Below are 17,849 nucleotides of genomic sequence, written 5' to 3' on the forward strand. Positions count from 1 at the left end.
AACAGCTATAGCAATAACTCTGATTTCCATACTATTAACTGATCTATGAGAAAATCCATTGACACCCAAACCCAAGTATCGTTACGACTTCATGTGCAGGAAGGAACTGCAGATGCTGGTTTATACCAATGATAGACACAAAATGTTGGAGTAACTCAGCGGGTTTGGCAGCATCTCTGGAGAATAGGAATGAGTGATGTTACAGGTCTGAACCCATCTTAAGACCCTTGCGAAGAAGGGTTCTGACTTGTAACGCCACCTATTCTTTTTTTCCAGAGAAGCTGCCTGACCTGCTGAGTTACTCCAGCACTTTGTGTCTATCATTACGACTTCAAATGTCTTTGATGGACTTGTGACAATTACAATTTGTGGTATGAAGTCTATAAATATACCTCGCAATTGATGCTTAATTTTTTTTAATGGTGCATGTTCAACTTTAAATATTTTACCAGTTGGGCGTAATCTATATTCTCAACAGGAAAGATTTTTATACTGATTGTTCAGCCGTTTTTCAATCAGCACCCTCTAATGTATAATATAGCTCATTATCCATGTAGCTGCTATGATTCTTTACAACATGACATTTCACTATAATGTCAGCTATGCTTCAGTTGCAGGCAATCTTGCAGCTTGAAAGTTTTAGGTTGCAGACTCTCACTAGAAAATGAGTCTATAATCCAGGCTGACACTTCAACACCTCATTGATGAAGCACTAAATGTTAGGATTCTTAGATTATAGCCTAAAGCCCCATTGAGCCGGATGGAAAAGGTCCCCATGCACAATTTAACAAAGTGCAAGAGAGTTCTCGCTGTTCCCATGGCCAGCATTTATCTCTAAACCAATTTTGCAATAATGGAAAAGTGTCTCATTCTTTTGATGGTACCTTTGCTGACATGTTGCCTGTCAAAGAGAATACTTGTCTTTATTGGTAGACAGAGAGTTTGGGATGTCCTGAGTCAGAAAGCTACCTGTAAGTCACAATATTAGAAATGCTTCTAACCTGTGCATTGAGAGAGCTGCCAGAAGAGACAACAAAGCCTACCTAAATTTATTTGGAAAATTAATAAATCTCATTAAAAGTTATTCTCTTATCCACAATACTCTTGGAAAACATCACTGTGAATATCACAAGAGGCCGAGTTGTTGCTCATTTCCATTAAGATAGTGCAAGCTTTCATTAATTCAGTTATTACTAAAGAGCTTCAAGAGGCACAGCCCATCCATTGATGTGGTTGAGGTTGAGATTATTAGATTCTACAATGACCACCATCTTCTTTTGTGCTCAGTGTCACTTCAGGTTGATGAAGGTTTCCTTCAATTCCTAGCAGACTGGGCTCGACTGGATCGTCAAGGGGTGGGCTGAGGAATGGGCGATGAAATTTAATACCGAGAAATGTGAGGTGTTGCATTTTGGGAAGTCTAACATGGGCAGGACTCACAATGGCTGACTTTGGATTGGTTATCCTTCCAGTGAATTTGAAATATTTTGCAAGGGCAGCATTCGTGGTAACTTACAAATTTAAATGTTAATGTACAGACAAATACACAGTAGCATACTACAGTTTGTTAGAACAAAGAGCACAGTGAAGGAAAGTCATATGATCAACAGCTGGACACAGTGGATGGCTCGATTGTAATCATGTATAGTCCCTCCGCTGACTACATAGCATTATTATTATAATTTATTAAATCGTTGAAAACATTAGTGACGCAGTGGTACCGGTTATTGACGGCCATGGTGACGGACGCACCACACATCTCTGTCTTCCATGCAGCTGGCAAGCTCCTCTTTTGGCTTTACACATGTGTCTTCCATCAAGTGTATAGCATACAACACAAAAACCTTTTCACCATAGCTTAGTACACATGATAATAAACTAAACTATACAGTATAAACTATGAAATAGAGTTATGTTAACACAGAATCGACCCAGAGCACAGAACAAATAGATAAGAAAGTTTTGAGAACTGCCATCCTGCGAGAGAATTTGTTTGATGAATTACAAAAGCACGAACAGATCTCTGGTAATTAAGGAACCAAATGTGGAATGGCATCAGCAGGAATTTGAAGTGATTAAAAGATACACATGCCTTTAGGGATAAGGCACTGGGTACAGAACTGACGAAGTTTCAGGAGTCTATAGTTTGTGGATGACACAAAGCTGGGTGGCAGTGTGAGCTGCGATGAGGATGCTATCAAACGGCAGGGTGACTTGGATTGGTTGGGTGAGTAGGCAGATGCGTGGCAGATGCAGTATAATGTGGATAAATGTGAGGTTATTCACTTTTTGGCAAGAACAGGAAGGCAGATTATTATCTAAATGGTGTGGGAAAGAACTGCAGATGTTGGTTTAAATTGAAGGTAGATACAAAATGCTGGAGTAACTCAGCAGAACAGACAGCATCTCTGGTCGAGACCCTTCTTCAGAATGGAAAAGTGGAGGTGCAACGAGACCTGGGTGTGCTTGTACATCAGTCACTGAAAGTAAGCATGCAGGTACAACAGGCAGTGAAAAAACTAATGGCATGTTGGTCTTTATTGCGAGAGGATTTGAATTTAGGAACAAGGTCCTACTGCAGTTGTACAGGGCCCTGGTGAGACCGCACCTGGAGTATTGTGTGCAATTTTGGTCTCCTAATTTGAGGAAGGACATTATTGTTATTGAGGGAGTGCAGAGTAGGTTCACCAGGTTAATTCCCGGGATGGCAAGACTAACATATGAAGAAAGAATGGGTCGAATGGACTGGGCTCATATTCACTGGAATTTAAAAGGATGAGAGGTTGGTTATCTTATAGAAACATATAAAATTCTTAAAGGATTGGACAGGTTAGATGCAGGGAAAATGTTCCTGATGTTGGGGGACGCAGTTTACGAATAAGGGGTAGGCCATTTAGGACTGAGATGAGGAATAATCTCTTCACCCAGGGAGTTGTGAACCTGTGGAATTTTCTGCCACAGAAGGCAGTGGGGGCCAATTCACTGGATGTTTTCAAGAGAGAGTTAGGTCTAGCCCTTTGGGCTAAAGGAATCAAGAGATATGGGGAAAAAGCAGGAATGGGGTACTGATTTTAGATAATCAACCATGATCATATTGAATGGCGGTGATGGCTCAAAAGGCCGAATGGCCTAATCCTGCACCTATTTTTCTGTTTCTACGGGAGAATGAGCAATTGAAACAGAAGTGCTGTGTTTATCCAGTTCTTGAATGAATGACAACTTGAAATGATTAATTTCAGAGACATGTGGGTCTTGAGTTGGAAGAAGGAACAAAGATTGGAGAAGAAACTGTATTATAGAAGGGCTATCAGAGACATCAGTAGTGACAACCATGGGGAACAAACATTGCAACAAGTTGACCCTGAGCTTGACATTTTGAAGACTGCAATCCTGCTGGAGTGAATTCAGCCAATTCATTTCATATAGATAGTATTTAAGTTCATGCCGGGAGTCTTGTGATCTCGTAAAATAATAACTTGGAACAGCGATTTGATTTTGCACTATGATTGCTACTCGGTACCCACCAATTTTTATAAACTGTAGTATTGAACACTGAAACCAAATAAATAACCATTTAAAAACAGCCATTCTAGCATTCTGGCACATTTCCACACAATAACTAAACTAAACTAAACATGGATGTGAATAGATGGGTGAAGTCCAGCAAAGGATTCATTCAAACAGAAGAAAGAGGAAAGACAATGTCGGGAAGCAGAGCAGCCACTTGATGAATAAAAAGTGAAAAAGGGAGAGAGACCTTAAAGCCAATAGTGATCAGTAAAATTAGAATATAGTTAAATTTAGATATGCAGTGTTGACATATGCAACTATTTAAAATAAATATTCTTATTTTAAATCAGATGAATTAATAGCATAATTCAACAAAATAAATGTGTTCCATGAGTGCAGAGCAGCATGTTGTAGGAATATTTCCAGGATAGTGACTTTTAGAAGATTAAGCAAAGTAGAAAATTAATTTCATTTTGATTGCAAAGAAACAAATAGAGAGAAAGGCTGCAAGGTTCAGAGATACAATCGATATGTCACAGTGCCCCAATTGTAATATGACATTAGGAACAGTATACATCCACAATTAAAAGTGCATGAAACAAGCAAGACCTCATGGGCTATATAATCTTCATATATTCTGGACACAGCAAATTAGTAGGAATATTTTGTTTGACATTTTTATGGCATTTTATATCAAAGAAAAGACTAATTTAAATCGAGTTCTGTACCACAAGACGTGTTCATAAATAGCTTAATAATTAACAGCCCAGATCATGGTGATCATAAAATGAAAAATGTCCACACTGGCTTGAGAATGATTTAGTTAAATACAAAGCAGAGATTTTAAATATGAACAAACAAAGCTGGTTATATAGTATATAATCAGCTAGGGAACTCGGCCAAGGAGATTGGAAACATAGATTTAAAGATATGTTAGTAATTAAACAATGATTAATATTAAAAATGATGGCTGCAATGTGCTTTTATCACCTGCTGCAGCTTTGACTGTGCAAAATGGCGCCAAAATCTGGTGACTATTGCATATGTACTTAGTATGCTGTTTCCATGCAAGGGGTACTTAATCGGGGGTTGTCTTTATGTATGGCAATAATCTCATTGACCTCTATGCAAAAAAATTGATTTCACTTTACCTTTGGTACACATGATGATAAAAGAACCATTAAACCATTGAGAAATTATTTAAAAATTTCAACAAATATACATTATCAAACATGACTGTAAAATTCATAAAATAGGAAATAAAATGTAAGGTAGACAACAATGCTGGAGAAACTCAGCAGGTGAGGCAGCATCTATGGAGCGAAGGAAATAGGCAACATTTCGGGTCAAAACCCTTCTTCAGACTGATGTGGGGGTGGGAGGGGGGGCAGGAGGAAGAAAGGAAGAGGTGGAGCCAGGGGGCTGAGGTTGAGCTGAGAAGGGGAGGAGAAATTAAGGGCTACCTGAAATTAGAGAAGTCAATGTTCATACCGCTGGGGTGCAAACTGCCCAAGCGAAATATGAGGTGCTGCTCCTCCAATTTACGGTGGTCCTCACTCTGGCCATGGAGGAGGCCCAGGACAGAAAAGTCGGATTCGGAATGGGAGGGGGAGTTGAAGTGCTGAGCCACCGGGAGATCAGATTGGTTATTGCGAACCGAGCAGAGGTTGCGAAGCGTTGCCTATTTCCTTCGCTCCATATGTGCTGCCTCACCCACTGAGTTTCTCCAGCATTTTTGTCTCCCTTCAATTTTCCAGCATCTGCAGTTCCTTCTTAAACAAATAGAATGTAAGGATTAGTTTACAATCGGCCTAAAAAATTACAGAACAATATTGTAAAGTTGAAGAGATAATATTCATAGTAAATGTAAATTCCGTACAGAAGAGAGCAGATTGCTCCCTCTGGTGTCTGTCTCAAGCTGTATCAGACAGTTGGCAACATCTGAATCTGCATGAACTTACCTGTCATCACTGGCCATCTATTTCCATTTCCTGAGCATTATCCAAACTTTCTCTGCCACAGCTTCTTCTACACAGTATTATTCTAAAACTCCACTGACGTTCTCCTTTCTCGCACTCTCCATGAAAAGAGCTTATCCAAAAAAAGCTCGCATATTGACTTCCACTGCAAATTCATTCATTACGAATGCTTTCGAATAAGTATTGGCTACTACTCTCCCAATGCACCAATTTTTTAAATTTCACTCATCCGTTTCAAAATTTATAGTCTCTTCCAGCATGCAACCGTTGTGAATTTTGAACATACAAAAGTCTGAAAGCACATGCCGCCAGATTCAGGAACATCTTCTTCACTGATATTAACAGACTATTTAACAGACCTCTCATAAGGTAAGTGTGTAGTCACTTACATCTCACAACCTATATTGTGGCAGTCCTTGAACTTTTTTTATCTACATTTTCTCTGCAACTGTAATACTATATTTTTTCTCTTTGCACTACCTGTTGTACTTGTGCATGGTTTAATTGTACTTGTATATGGAATTATTTGATTGGACAACAGTTTTTTTACTGTGTCTCAGTACACGTGACAGTAGTAAACCTATACCAATACCAATTTTTTTATCCATGATTTAATTGCGCCTCCATTGGCTATCATGTTTTTACGTGCCAAGGCCACTTGACCCCTTCTCTATATTCAACCTCCTCCCTTTGTTCCTTTAAAAAGCTTTATAAAGCCCATTCCTTGGACTATGGTTTCATTAAATGCCTAGGTTCCTGCTTGATATAATCGTGATCTAGTGAAACAACTTCATACATTTACTACATTAAGGTGTCTTATAAATGGAAGCTGCTGTTCGCCTAAGCAGGTCTTGCAGAAAAGTAAAGGAGCATTATCACTAGAAAAGAAAATAGGCAGCTCCCAAAGGGTAGATCGGACAAAAATTACAGAAATAGCCCTTGGTAGCATGTAAAGTGAGCAAGGAAAAGGCCTACACTGAGATAGAGGGAGAGTTGCCAGAGGAGGTGGTTGAGGCAGGTGCTATTGTTGGAGATTTAGACAGGGGCATGGATAGGATAGGTTTAGCGGGTTACGGGTCAAGTGCAGGCAGGTCGGACTAGTGTAGATGGAGTATGGTGGCCAGCATGGGCTAGTTGGGCTGATGGGCCTGTTTTCATGATGTATGACTCTATGATTCTATGACAGGCAACGTACAGTTTCATGAAAACAAATGAACATTCATATTTATTTATAGCCAGTATAGATCTATTTGTTTCATTAAATCCAATCCAATTAGACTACCTGGTGCAAAATTTGTCTTCCCATAGAAGCGTATCGTTCCACTCCTCTGCCCAACAACAACAGCACGATCACCAATTTGCATATCAGCTTTAAGAGTCTCATCACAGTCCAGGCTGCCAACAGATGGAACTCTCTTCCGCAAACCTGAATTATAAAAACACATGGAAGTTAAATTATATTTTAATACGATTATTATTTACACATCTTCCTCTCTCCCCATCGAGTTGTGCAAAACAAAACAGTCTATGTTTATGTGGCCCTTTGAAAGGTAAGACCACCACCTATAATACTATAATGCTTCAAAGTGGATGCCATCAGTTAGAACTTTTTGCCCAGGATGGAAATATTAAATACTAGAAGGCATTGCTTTAAGGTGGGAGGGGCAAAGTTTAAAGAAGATGTGAGGGGAAAGTTCTTAGTTTTAGCAGAGGATGGTGGGTTCCTGGAACATACTGCCAAAGTTGGTGGTGGAGACAGATATGACAGTGGCATTCAAGGGGCTTTTGGATCGACACATGGATATGCAGAGAATGGAGGGATATAGATCACATGCAGCAGATAAGAGTTTGTCTTGACATCATGTTCGGCACGGATATTGTGGGCTGAAGGGCCTGTTCCTGTGCTGCACTGTTCTAATTTTCTATGTTCGAGAAAGAACGAGTGAGCACAGAGGAGAGTAAAAATACATTTCTAAATAGGGCAGGTTTCTAAATCGACAAGAAACATCCAATACCAAGGTGAAAAGATCCAGATCTTCCCCGACTACCCACCAACCATTGCGAAACGGAGAGCACTCTTCACTAAAATCAGAGAAATGCTACGGGACCAACCCGGCATCAGATACGGTCTGCTCTACCCAGCGGGACTCCTGGTGGCCTACAAAGGTGAGCAAACTTCATTCACCAATCCCCAAAAAGCCCAGGACTATGCGGAACACATCCTTAGAACACAGTCAGACACGACAAAAAACATATAATACACTGGATGGTCCAACCTCTCTATTATATATGTTTGTGTTTCACAAGTTCTCTAACTGTTGTTAACTAATTCATTGATACTATGTTATAAATAGTTGTTTTTGTTTCTTATATTTTTGGAAAGTTGTCAAGCTATTTTTAAGGTAAGAAGTAATGGCGGTAAACAAGGTTTACAGTTACTTAGTAGAGAAACTTCTTAAGTTTGGACGGTATCTGGTCGTGACAGGGGAAATACACAATGCATCCTTAACTCTAGATAATATATATGCACCCAACATAGATAACCCTTCATTCTTCAAAAAGGTCTTTGCCCTTATACCTGATATATCTCAAACGAACCTAATAATAATTTGGATCCATATCTTGACAGATCATCCACCAAAAAGATCCCAAGAAACAATTGATGCAAACTCCTAAATATGTTCCTCAAAAATATGAATCTTTCAGGTATGGCAGATTGAGTACCACCGCTACTCTTTTTACTCCTCAGTACATAACTCATACAGTAGAATCGATTACTTCCTGGCAGATACAAAATTAATACCCTTTACAACAAATGTTAAATATCACAATATTGGGATCTCAGATCACAGTCCTCTCACTTTTTCGCTGTACTTGGAAAACATGACCTCATCATATAGAACCTGGAGACTGAACCCGCAGCTACTAACTGAAAAGGAGTTTTGTAAATATTTAAATACCCAAATTAATATTTATTTTGAAACAAATGATATCCCATAAACCACCCCTGCCACATTGTGGGAGGCTTTTAAAGCCTATTTGAAGGGATGTGTAATCTCATTCAAAATTGCAAGAAAAAAAAACAATAAAATAAAAATAGAAGAATTAGAAAAAGAGATCCAACAATTGGACAGGGATAACGCACTCTGCTTTACATAGGAAAATAGCAAATTTGATATAAATATAATCAATTACTCCCTGCGAAAATAAGCAAGATGTTTTTATACACCAAACAAAATTACTTCGAATTCGGAAACAGACCACACAAATTATTGGCATGACAGCTAAGAAAAATGGAGACTGGCCGAACAATACATAAAATTAAGAGTAACAATGGAACATCGTTAACAAAATCCAAAGACATAAATGATAGATTCCTAGAGTTTTATTCCAGCCTATATACACCCAGATGCACCACAAACTCCCCTGTCATGAATGACTTTCTGAATAAATGCAATCTCCCTAAATTGAGTGAAGAAGAATGCAATGGTCTTAACTTTGATCTCCGTGTTATATAGATTTAAAAGGCCATCTCGTTTCGTAAAACTGGTAAAGCACCAGGCCCAGATGGACATCCAAGTGAATTATACAAGAAATTTAATGATACTCTGACACCGTATATATAAAGAATGTAGAGACAAGCACAATCGGACGGCGCCCTACCACCACACTAACCGAAGCAACAATTACAGTGATTTATAAGAAAGGAAAAGATGCCCAAGAAGTAAGTTCATAACCGTCCGATCTCACTACTAAATATAGATGCTAAATTGCTAAAATCTTAGCCAATAGATTAAGCCCATTAATAAGTAAATTAATACACAAAGATCAAACGAGGTTCATACCTAGTAGACTATCCACCTTTAACTTAAGACGTCTGTTTAATATCATGTATACAAAAAGAGAAGGAAACAACGACTTAGCTATACTAACGCTTTAAACTTTGCCCCTCCCACCTTAAAGCAATGCCTTCTAGTATTTAATATTTCCATCCTGGGAAAAAAGTTCTAACTGATGGCATCTACTTCGATTCGATCCCCATTTTCATGGCTACGACACAAAAGAGATTACAAATAAAATATCTTTGTACGCGGATGATATCCTCCTGTACATAACGGAACCTCAAATCACTATTCCAGCGATACTGGAAAAAATTAACCTGTTTGATACATTTTCAGGCTACAGTATTAACTGGAATAAAAGTATACTGTTGCCAGTTCATACTATCTCCTCAGATACATTGGAGAATTTTCCTTTCAGAGTAACAACAGATAAATTTACCTATCTAGGGATTGAGGTTACAAAGCGTTACTTTTCCTTCTACAGGCCAATTTGCTTCCCTTATTAGAAAACCTAAAAAGCAAAATCCAATTCTGGAAAACTCTTCCAATTTCCTTACTCAGAAGAGTGAACACCATTAAAATGATCTTCTTACCCCAGCTACTATATCTAATTCACAACATTCCTATTTCTCTTACAAAAACATTTTTTAAGAGATTAGATACCTTTCTTGTGGAATTACAAAACTCATAGGATAAACAAAATCAGCTCTACAAATCAAAAACTAAGGGTGGGCTTGGTCTCCCAAATTTCAGTTTATTTTACTGGGCCTCTGCCATCAAGTCCTTTGCTTTCTGGCTTGACACCTCAAACATCCCTCTGAATTGGCTAAAAATAGAACAAGAAGATTGTCACCCTTACTCAATAGGTACCATCCTACTAGCTCCTACTTCAATTGATAGATCACATAATGGATTTAATCCTGTTATACACAATTTGATACGTATATGGAAGCAAATCAGAACCCATTTTGAATTTAAACCTATATCTCCCGCTTTGCCCATAGCAAACAATCCCACATTCAAGCCATCTATGTTAGATAAGATTTTTTCTACATGGAGTGAATTAGGAATCCACAGTGTCAGAGACCTATATATCGATGGTACGTTTGGCACTTTAACACAGGTACGAAAGAAATTTGAACTCCCAAATAGTAACTTATTCAGATACTTGCAAATCAGGGATTATATACAAAAGCATCTCTCGGGGTTTGAAGTTGAGAGGCATCTCAAATAGATGACTGCCTTAAAACATCACCACATAAAGACAAATTCATCTCCTATATGTATGATGTCCTTCCATCAATAACCTCTCCATCCTCTAGCAAGTATAAGATCAATTGGGAAAAAAACATAAATGTGCAAATACCAGATGAAATATAGGAAAGCCTCAAACTTATACATAGGTGCTCAAACAATGCGAGACACTGCTTCATACAGTTCAAAATGATACATAGACTTCACTACTCCAAGGCAAAAATACACAGTATATAATCCAAATGTTTCTTCTACTTCCACTCCTCAGGTGCTACTCTTTTTCATAACTTTGTATCATGCCCTAAATTCACCTTTTTCTGGTCTGATATATTTAAGAATATCTCAGACATTCTTAACATCCGATTGAACCCAGAGCCCTTATTAATCATCTTTGAGGTATCTGAAACATCAAGACAACTCACAACTGCTCAACGACAATTCCTCTCCTACTGTCTCATTATGGCAAAGAAACTACTGCTCATATCATGGAAAAAAACAACAGCTACCAATTCCAGAATGTGGCTTCATGACTTGACCAGTATATTACATTTAGAAATAATAAGATATGTTCTAAAGGATAGAGTCAACCAATTTAATAAAATTGGGCAACCATTTATGTCATTTCTTGCATAGAAGAATATTGACACATAACACAAACCTATCTACACTCTAAATCATCCATTTTAATGAAATTATGAGTAAGGGATAGAAGACAAGAGAGTTAGAAGCTTCAGAAACAAGTGTCTTCACAAATAATTATTATGCTGAACTGTTCCCTATGTACTGCAGTCGCCTTCTGCACTTTACTTATGTATTTATTTATTTTTATTTTTATTATTTACTTTTTCCCCCCACCCATTGTTTAATTAATTGATTTTTTTAAAGTGTTGTTTTTATAAACATGCCCGTCCATATTGTTTGTATAATACCTAAAGGTTCTGTTTTGATATGTACATTTGAAAAAAATGAACTTGAATATGGCAACATAATCTGTAACCATTTTTTGATGGCTCAATAAAATTTAATGAAAATAAATAGGGCAGGTGTGTGACCAAGAGCCTAACTTACAGATATTAGTATATTCATGTGACATCTGCCCTTGTATTTTTAGATGGTGCAGCTTGAGGCTTCTCCTTATTACAGTGCAGAAGCTTTAGCAAGTTGCTACCATCCATTTGGCACATGCTGAACACTGCAGGCATTGTGTTAATGTAATGAAATTCAGAGCGCTTAATGAGAGTGTCTTTGCAGCAGATTGCTTTGTGCTGAATAAGGTAAAGATATCTATATTTACATTTCAATATGTTTTGCGCTTAATTTAGAGTCGGGTTCTTCTTCAATTCTTTTAAGCAACACTCAGAGATAACAAGAAAGCATTCTTCACGATCATTTGAGCTATATATAGCTTATCTCACAACGTTAAGTAATACACAGCTTCAAAAAATTAAGAGCTGAATTGCTCAGTGCAGCACCCCTGGGCCATCGCTGATGTGTTACTGCAGCCACAGTCATGAGTGATGGTCCTTGGGATGTCACTAATGGGAAGAGAGAAATGATAATGCTCAATGCTAAATGATGAAATAAAATGGCGAGACTTCCATTTGATGGAAATCATCATTGCCAGCTGGTAGGACATTGCAATGTTAGGTGAAAATCAGATCAAAACTGTAAATGCTGTTAATCTAAAATGAAACCAGATCATGTTGGAAATACTCAGCAGGTCGGCTTGCATTATTGGGGAAAGAAACAGAGTTAATTTTTGGGGTCTGCAACCGTTTGGCAGAGCAGGGAAAAGAGAGATACAAGTACGACTGTCAAGTTTGCAAAAGGGCACTTAATATTGAAAAACCGGATAAACTGGAACGGCTGAGTGTCAGAGTGTGTATAGCACACACTCTGGTATGCCACGAACTACATAGCCATGGTAGCTTGATTTGATCGCATCTGTCACACACATTCATCTACACACACACACACTTCACACACACACACACACACACACACACACACACACACACACACACACACACACACTGCCGCCGACTGTCAACACACACTGGAACAGAGTGGAACACACACACACACACATCGCAAAGGCGGGGGCCAGGGAAAGCGGGGGAGCACTGTCTGAAATTCACACGATGGAAAGCCAAGGTGATACAGACACACACCGCGATGAACAGGGAGGTTAAGAAGGCTAGCACAGTGTACGGTAAGTCCTTTAAAAGAGAGGGGGGGGGGGGGGGGGGGGGAAGGGAGGAGGAGGAGTGGAGACAACTTTTAATAAGCCAGAGATACACAGCTGTGAAGTTTGGCGGGCATTTAACATCACCGGTCGGTTATCCTTGGTTCTGAAAACTCGTGCTTACGTTTTTTTCCCCCCAATGAGCCAATGAAAATGCCCGGTCAACAAAGGTGATTAACTAAAACTATCTCGAATAGCTCGACTAAAAATGGCGACCCCACTAAAACTGCAACTACGACTACAAAAGTATCTATTTTTCTCATGGCGACCATGGAAAAAAAATTTCCATTACGACATGTTGAAAAATTTGTGGTGACCATACCGAGGCCGTGACTAGTTCCCAGAATGCGGGAATTCCTCGCGACCATGAAGGAGACTCACCAGAAACCGCAAGTGAACATGTGGCGGTCATGTGGCGAGCGCAGAGTCTCCTGCACTCGCCTAAAAAGTCATCTAAATGGGCCAGGCCGTTAACTTTCTCTCTTTCTCAGATCTGATGAAGTGTCTCCCATCTGAAACACTAACTGCTTCTCTTTCCACAAATGTTGCCTATCCTGCTGTGTTTTTTCACCATGTTCCATTTTTCTATTATGTGGCTCAGTTTGTCTTGTCCTATTTGTATAAGTCCCAAACGCCTCACTGTTAAGACATTACACAGACCAAGAAGCTTAATATGCTGGTAACGATCCCCATCAAACCATTCAAACTTGCCCTATATGTAGCATTCTTTTTATTCTGCATACTCCTCCCTCACCATCTCTTCCAATGATGATTAACATGTCTCTTTCTCTTTCTCAGTACTTACAAAGGGACACAGAAACGAAATATTAACTGTTTTCTTCCCACACTGTATGTCTTTTATTTGAATGCAATTTTAACCTGCCCTTCAGCATTACAAGCTTGGCATGGACTGCATTGTTATTCATGGAGTGGCACTTCTATATTTACCTCAGGGTTATAAAGCTTGGCGTGACAGCACCTCTGGAGTGAAACTCCTTTCACTACCAACTGCTGACACTTTATTTTTCCTTCTCTGCTCCCTGTATCGGGCCGTCCGTAGCGGCGACTACAGAGGGTTCATGGCCCCGACCACGGGTGAACAAGGGAGGAGGACTGGCTGAACTTTGTACCTTCCACCACAGTGAAGAATACTGTGGTGGATGTTTGTGTTAAATCTTATTGTGTATTCTGTGTTCTTTTTAAGTGTATCGCTGCTGGCAAATTAATTTCACTGTGTGCATGTGACAAATAAAATTGACTTTGACTTTACTTCTGCATGGCAGATAAAGAGTACACCCTCATGATACAGTATGAAGACACAACATGCTGGAGTAGGTCATGCAACATCTTAGTTTAGTTTTAGCGATACAGCATGGAAACAGGCTCTATGGCCCACTGAGTCCATGAAGAGTTTCTGGTGAGAACCATTGTACCTAGATTATAACGCTCCGCCACCCCTTTCTTCCTGCTTCTGGTGGAGTGGAGATCCAGCTGGATCTTAAATAAGCCAATCATTATTTGGGGGGTAAACATTGGCATGAAATGGGATATTTCATTGCCATTTACCACCAAAATGGCATGAAATATCCCAAGGTTTAACAGCAGTAAAGTTCACAATAGATTATTGCAACATGTCTTAATAAACCTACAAGTAAATGACAATCCATTTAAATAGTGCAGGTTGAGGTTTTGAACAATCTCCGTGAGTGGTCCTGAATGTGGTCATTATAAATACAGTTGGACCCCGGGTTATGTAAGGGTTCCATTCTTGAGAACTATCAATAAGCTAATTTCTCTATAAAAGTCAATTTTCTACAATAATGCAAATCATATCCTTCTACTTACACTTGTGATAACCCTTTGATTTCATCTGAATAATCTTCCTAACATATATCCATAACATATACAGTATTCATCCATTAATAAATATCACAAAACATTTTACCATTTTTGTTACTATCGTGAAAAATGCTTTGAAACATATATGGGCGAATTTGAGTAAAATCAGTACCATAAGTCAGACCATTCCTAACGAAGGAGCCCCTGTCTATCTGAATGTGGAACTATCAATTTTATACCGTGTGAAGATTGAGTGATTTATGTTCCTTAGTTGAGCACCAGAAGAAATGGAAGTGCTCAGATCAATGCTTCATTATGTACAAAGTGTTCGACAAGATACCAAGTATGCCTTGGTATACATTTAGTCCTTCAATTCAATCTTGCATTGCTTAAATCCATCATCCATTTACAGTACCCCCCCCCCATAATGTTTGGGACAAAGACCCATCATTTATTTATTTGCCTCTGTACTCCACAATTTGAGATTTGTAATAGAAAAAAGTCACATGTGGTTAAAGTGCACATTGTCAGATTTTAATAAAGGCCATTTTTATACATTTTGGTTTCATCATGTAGAAATTACAGCAGTGTTCATATATATAAACCCCCCCCCCCCCCCCCATTTCAGGGCACATTAATGTTTGGGACACAGCAATGTAATGTAAATGAAAGTAGTCATGTTTAGTACTTTGTTGCATATCCTTTGCATACAATGACTGCTTGAAGCTGCGATTCATGGACATCACCAGTTGCTGGGTATCTTCTCTGGTGATGTTCTGTCAGGGCTGTATTGCAGCCATCCCCTTCAGTTTTCTCTTCAGCATATAAAAGCATGCTCAATTGGGTTCAGATCGGATGATTGACTTGGCCACTCTTAAGCTTTGAAAAACCCCTTTGTTGCTTTAGCAGGATGTTTGGGATTATTGTCTTGCTGTAGAATGACCCGCCAGCCAATGAGTTTTGTGGCATTTGTTTGCACCTGAGCAGATAGGATGTGTCTTTACACTTCAGAATTTGTTATGCTACTACCATCAGCAGTTGTATCATCAGTGAAGATAAGCGAGCCAGTACCTTCAGCAGCCATACATGCCCAGGCCATAACACCCCTACCACCGTGTTTCACAGATGAAGTGGTATGCTGTGGATCTTGGGCAGTTCCTTCTCTCCTTAATACTTTGCTCTTGCCATCACTCTGATATAAGTTAATCTTCGTCTCATCTGTCCACAAGACCTTTTTCCAGAACTGTGGTTGCTCTTTTAAGTACTTCTTGGCAAACTATAACCCGGCCATCCTATTTTTGCGGCTAACAAGTGGTTTGCATCTTGCATTGTAGCCTCTGTATTTCTGTTCATTAAGTCTTCTGCGGACAGTGGTCATTTACAAATCCACACCTGACTTCTGAAGAGTGTTACTGATCTATGGGACAGGTGTCTGGGAATTTTTCTTTATTATAGAGAGAATTCTTCTGTCATCAGCTGTAAAGGTCTTCCATGGCCTGCCAGTCCCTTGCGATTAGTAACCTCACCAGTGCTTTCTTTCTTCTTAATGATGTTCCAAACAGTTGATTTTGATAAGCCTAATGTTTGGCTGATGTCTCTAACAGTTTTATTCGTGTTTCTCAGTCTCATAGTGGCTTCTTTGACTTTCATTGGCACAACTTTTGTCCTCATGTTGATAAACAGCAATAACAGTTTCCAAATGTGATGGATAGACTGGAGGAAAGACTAGCTGCTGAGAGCTCTCTTATACCTGCATTAAGGAGGCAATTAAACACACCCAGGCCCAATCAGAGGGGGGACATCGTGTGCCATTTGGCATAGGCCTCATGCCTGTCTGCTTCAAAGGGATCTTGATTTGGGGGCCTCCAAAATTGAGAGGCCTCTGCTTGATCTTGGTTTGGGGTCCTCTAAAATTGAAATTGACCTGGGCCTCAGTTCACAGACAAAAATACCCTTTAATAAAATTTGACAATGTGCACTTTAACCACACGTGATATTTTTCTATTACAAATCTTAAATTGTGGAGTACAGAGGCAAATAAATAAATGATGGGTCTTGGTCCCAAACATTAAGGAGGGCACTGTACCTTGCAGTTTTCTTCTTGCTTACAGTAGCTTTGACTTCTGTGAATATAAATACCTGCGGTGCTTTTGGTGATGGCAGGTACCAGTTTAGTTGCCATCTTCTTTGAGTGGGTCAAGCTCCGTTGTCGAGTCAGTAGCTGCCTTTGTCTGGATTGTCTACTCTCTATTGAAGAGGAAGAGGAAGAGGAAGAGCAGGATGACCCAGGCAGAGAAGCTGAGTAGGTGATATACAATGTAACAGAGAAAGAAAGAGTGTCATAAAAGAGACCAATACATATTTAAACCTCTAAAGTACAGAATTCAAAAGCAAGCACAATAGATTTATCATACATTGACATGCAAATTATGCACATTTCAATTCAATGAGTTAGTTGAAGAGATTTATTTCAGCACATCGGAAGCTCTGTAGATACACTTCTATATCTGTCATTTTCTCTCACTCATTTTGCCATTTTGGACATTTTTCACTTTTTTCAAAATAATAAAACCTTTTTGTCTTGATTCTTCAAATTCATTGACAGAAATGTTTCATGAATAGCGATTGACAAATTTTCTTAACTTCTAAATTCTTTGTGGCATACTAAATATCCATTAAATTGTAATACATCTAACAGCATATGTTGGAATGGTGATCCACAAAGCCTCACTCCAGCTGTGATAATCTATCAAACATTAGAAATGAGCTTGCCATAGAAAACAATTGCGTCACTTAATTCAGAAATCTCCTATTCTGCAAGAAGTGAAGATCATGAAGAAAGTGAGCTGGGTACTGGATTGGGAGTCGCCAGGGGTAAACATGACTATGGAAGAAGAGCAGAGATGTATGGATGGGTGGGAGATTCGTCAGGTGAAAGAGGATCCCAAGTGGGGTTGTATAATGGGGATGGATGAATAGCCATAGTGAGTCTCAGGGGGAAGAGTCACGAAATTGTGGGAGTGTCGAAATGTGTTTGGTTAAGGTGAGAAGGGCATAGATTTAATAGGAACCCGAGGGGTATATTTTTTACACAAATGTATGTAGGTGTATGGAATTATGAATCCATAAATATGCCAGAGGAGGTAGTTGAAGTAAGTACTATCGCAATGTTTAAGAAAC

The 17,849-nt window shown here is 39.1% G+C and overlaps 1 protein-coding gene across 5 annotated transcripts in view; it reads right to left on the reverse strand.

Moving 5' to 3' along the window:
- Nucleotides 1-17,849, reverse strand: part of LOC129699621 (CAP-Gly domain-containing linker protein 4-like) — a 233,352-nt gene that overhangs the window by 71,966 nt on the left and 143,537 nt on the right. For 4 of the 5 annotated variants that reach the window (XM_055639579.1, XM_055639581.1, XM_055639582.1 and 1 more), the window contains 2 exons: nucleotides 16,809-16,967; nucleotides 6,772-6,915 (listed from right to left, as the gene is read on the reverse strand). In XM_055639579.1, coding sequence (XP_055495554.1) covers nucleotides 6,772-6,915; nucleotides 16,809-16,967 — 303 coding nt within the window. The remainder of the gene's footprint in view (nucleotides 1-6,771; nucleotides 6,916-16,808; nucleotides 16,968-17,849) is intronic. The other variant, XM_055639583.1, reaches the window with a different exon arrangement.

This window comes from Leucoraja erinacea, chromosome 8, assembly GCF_028641065.1.
Source record: "Leucoraja erinacea ecotype New England chromosome 8, Leri_hhj_1, whole genome shotgun sequence".
Classification (NCBI taxonomy): domain Eukaryota; kingdom Metazoa; phylum Chordata; class Chondrichthyes; order Rajiformes; family Rajidae; genus Leucoraja; species Leucoraja erinaceus.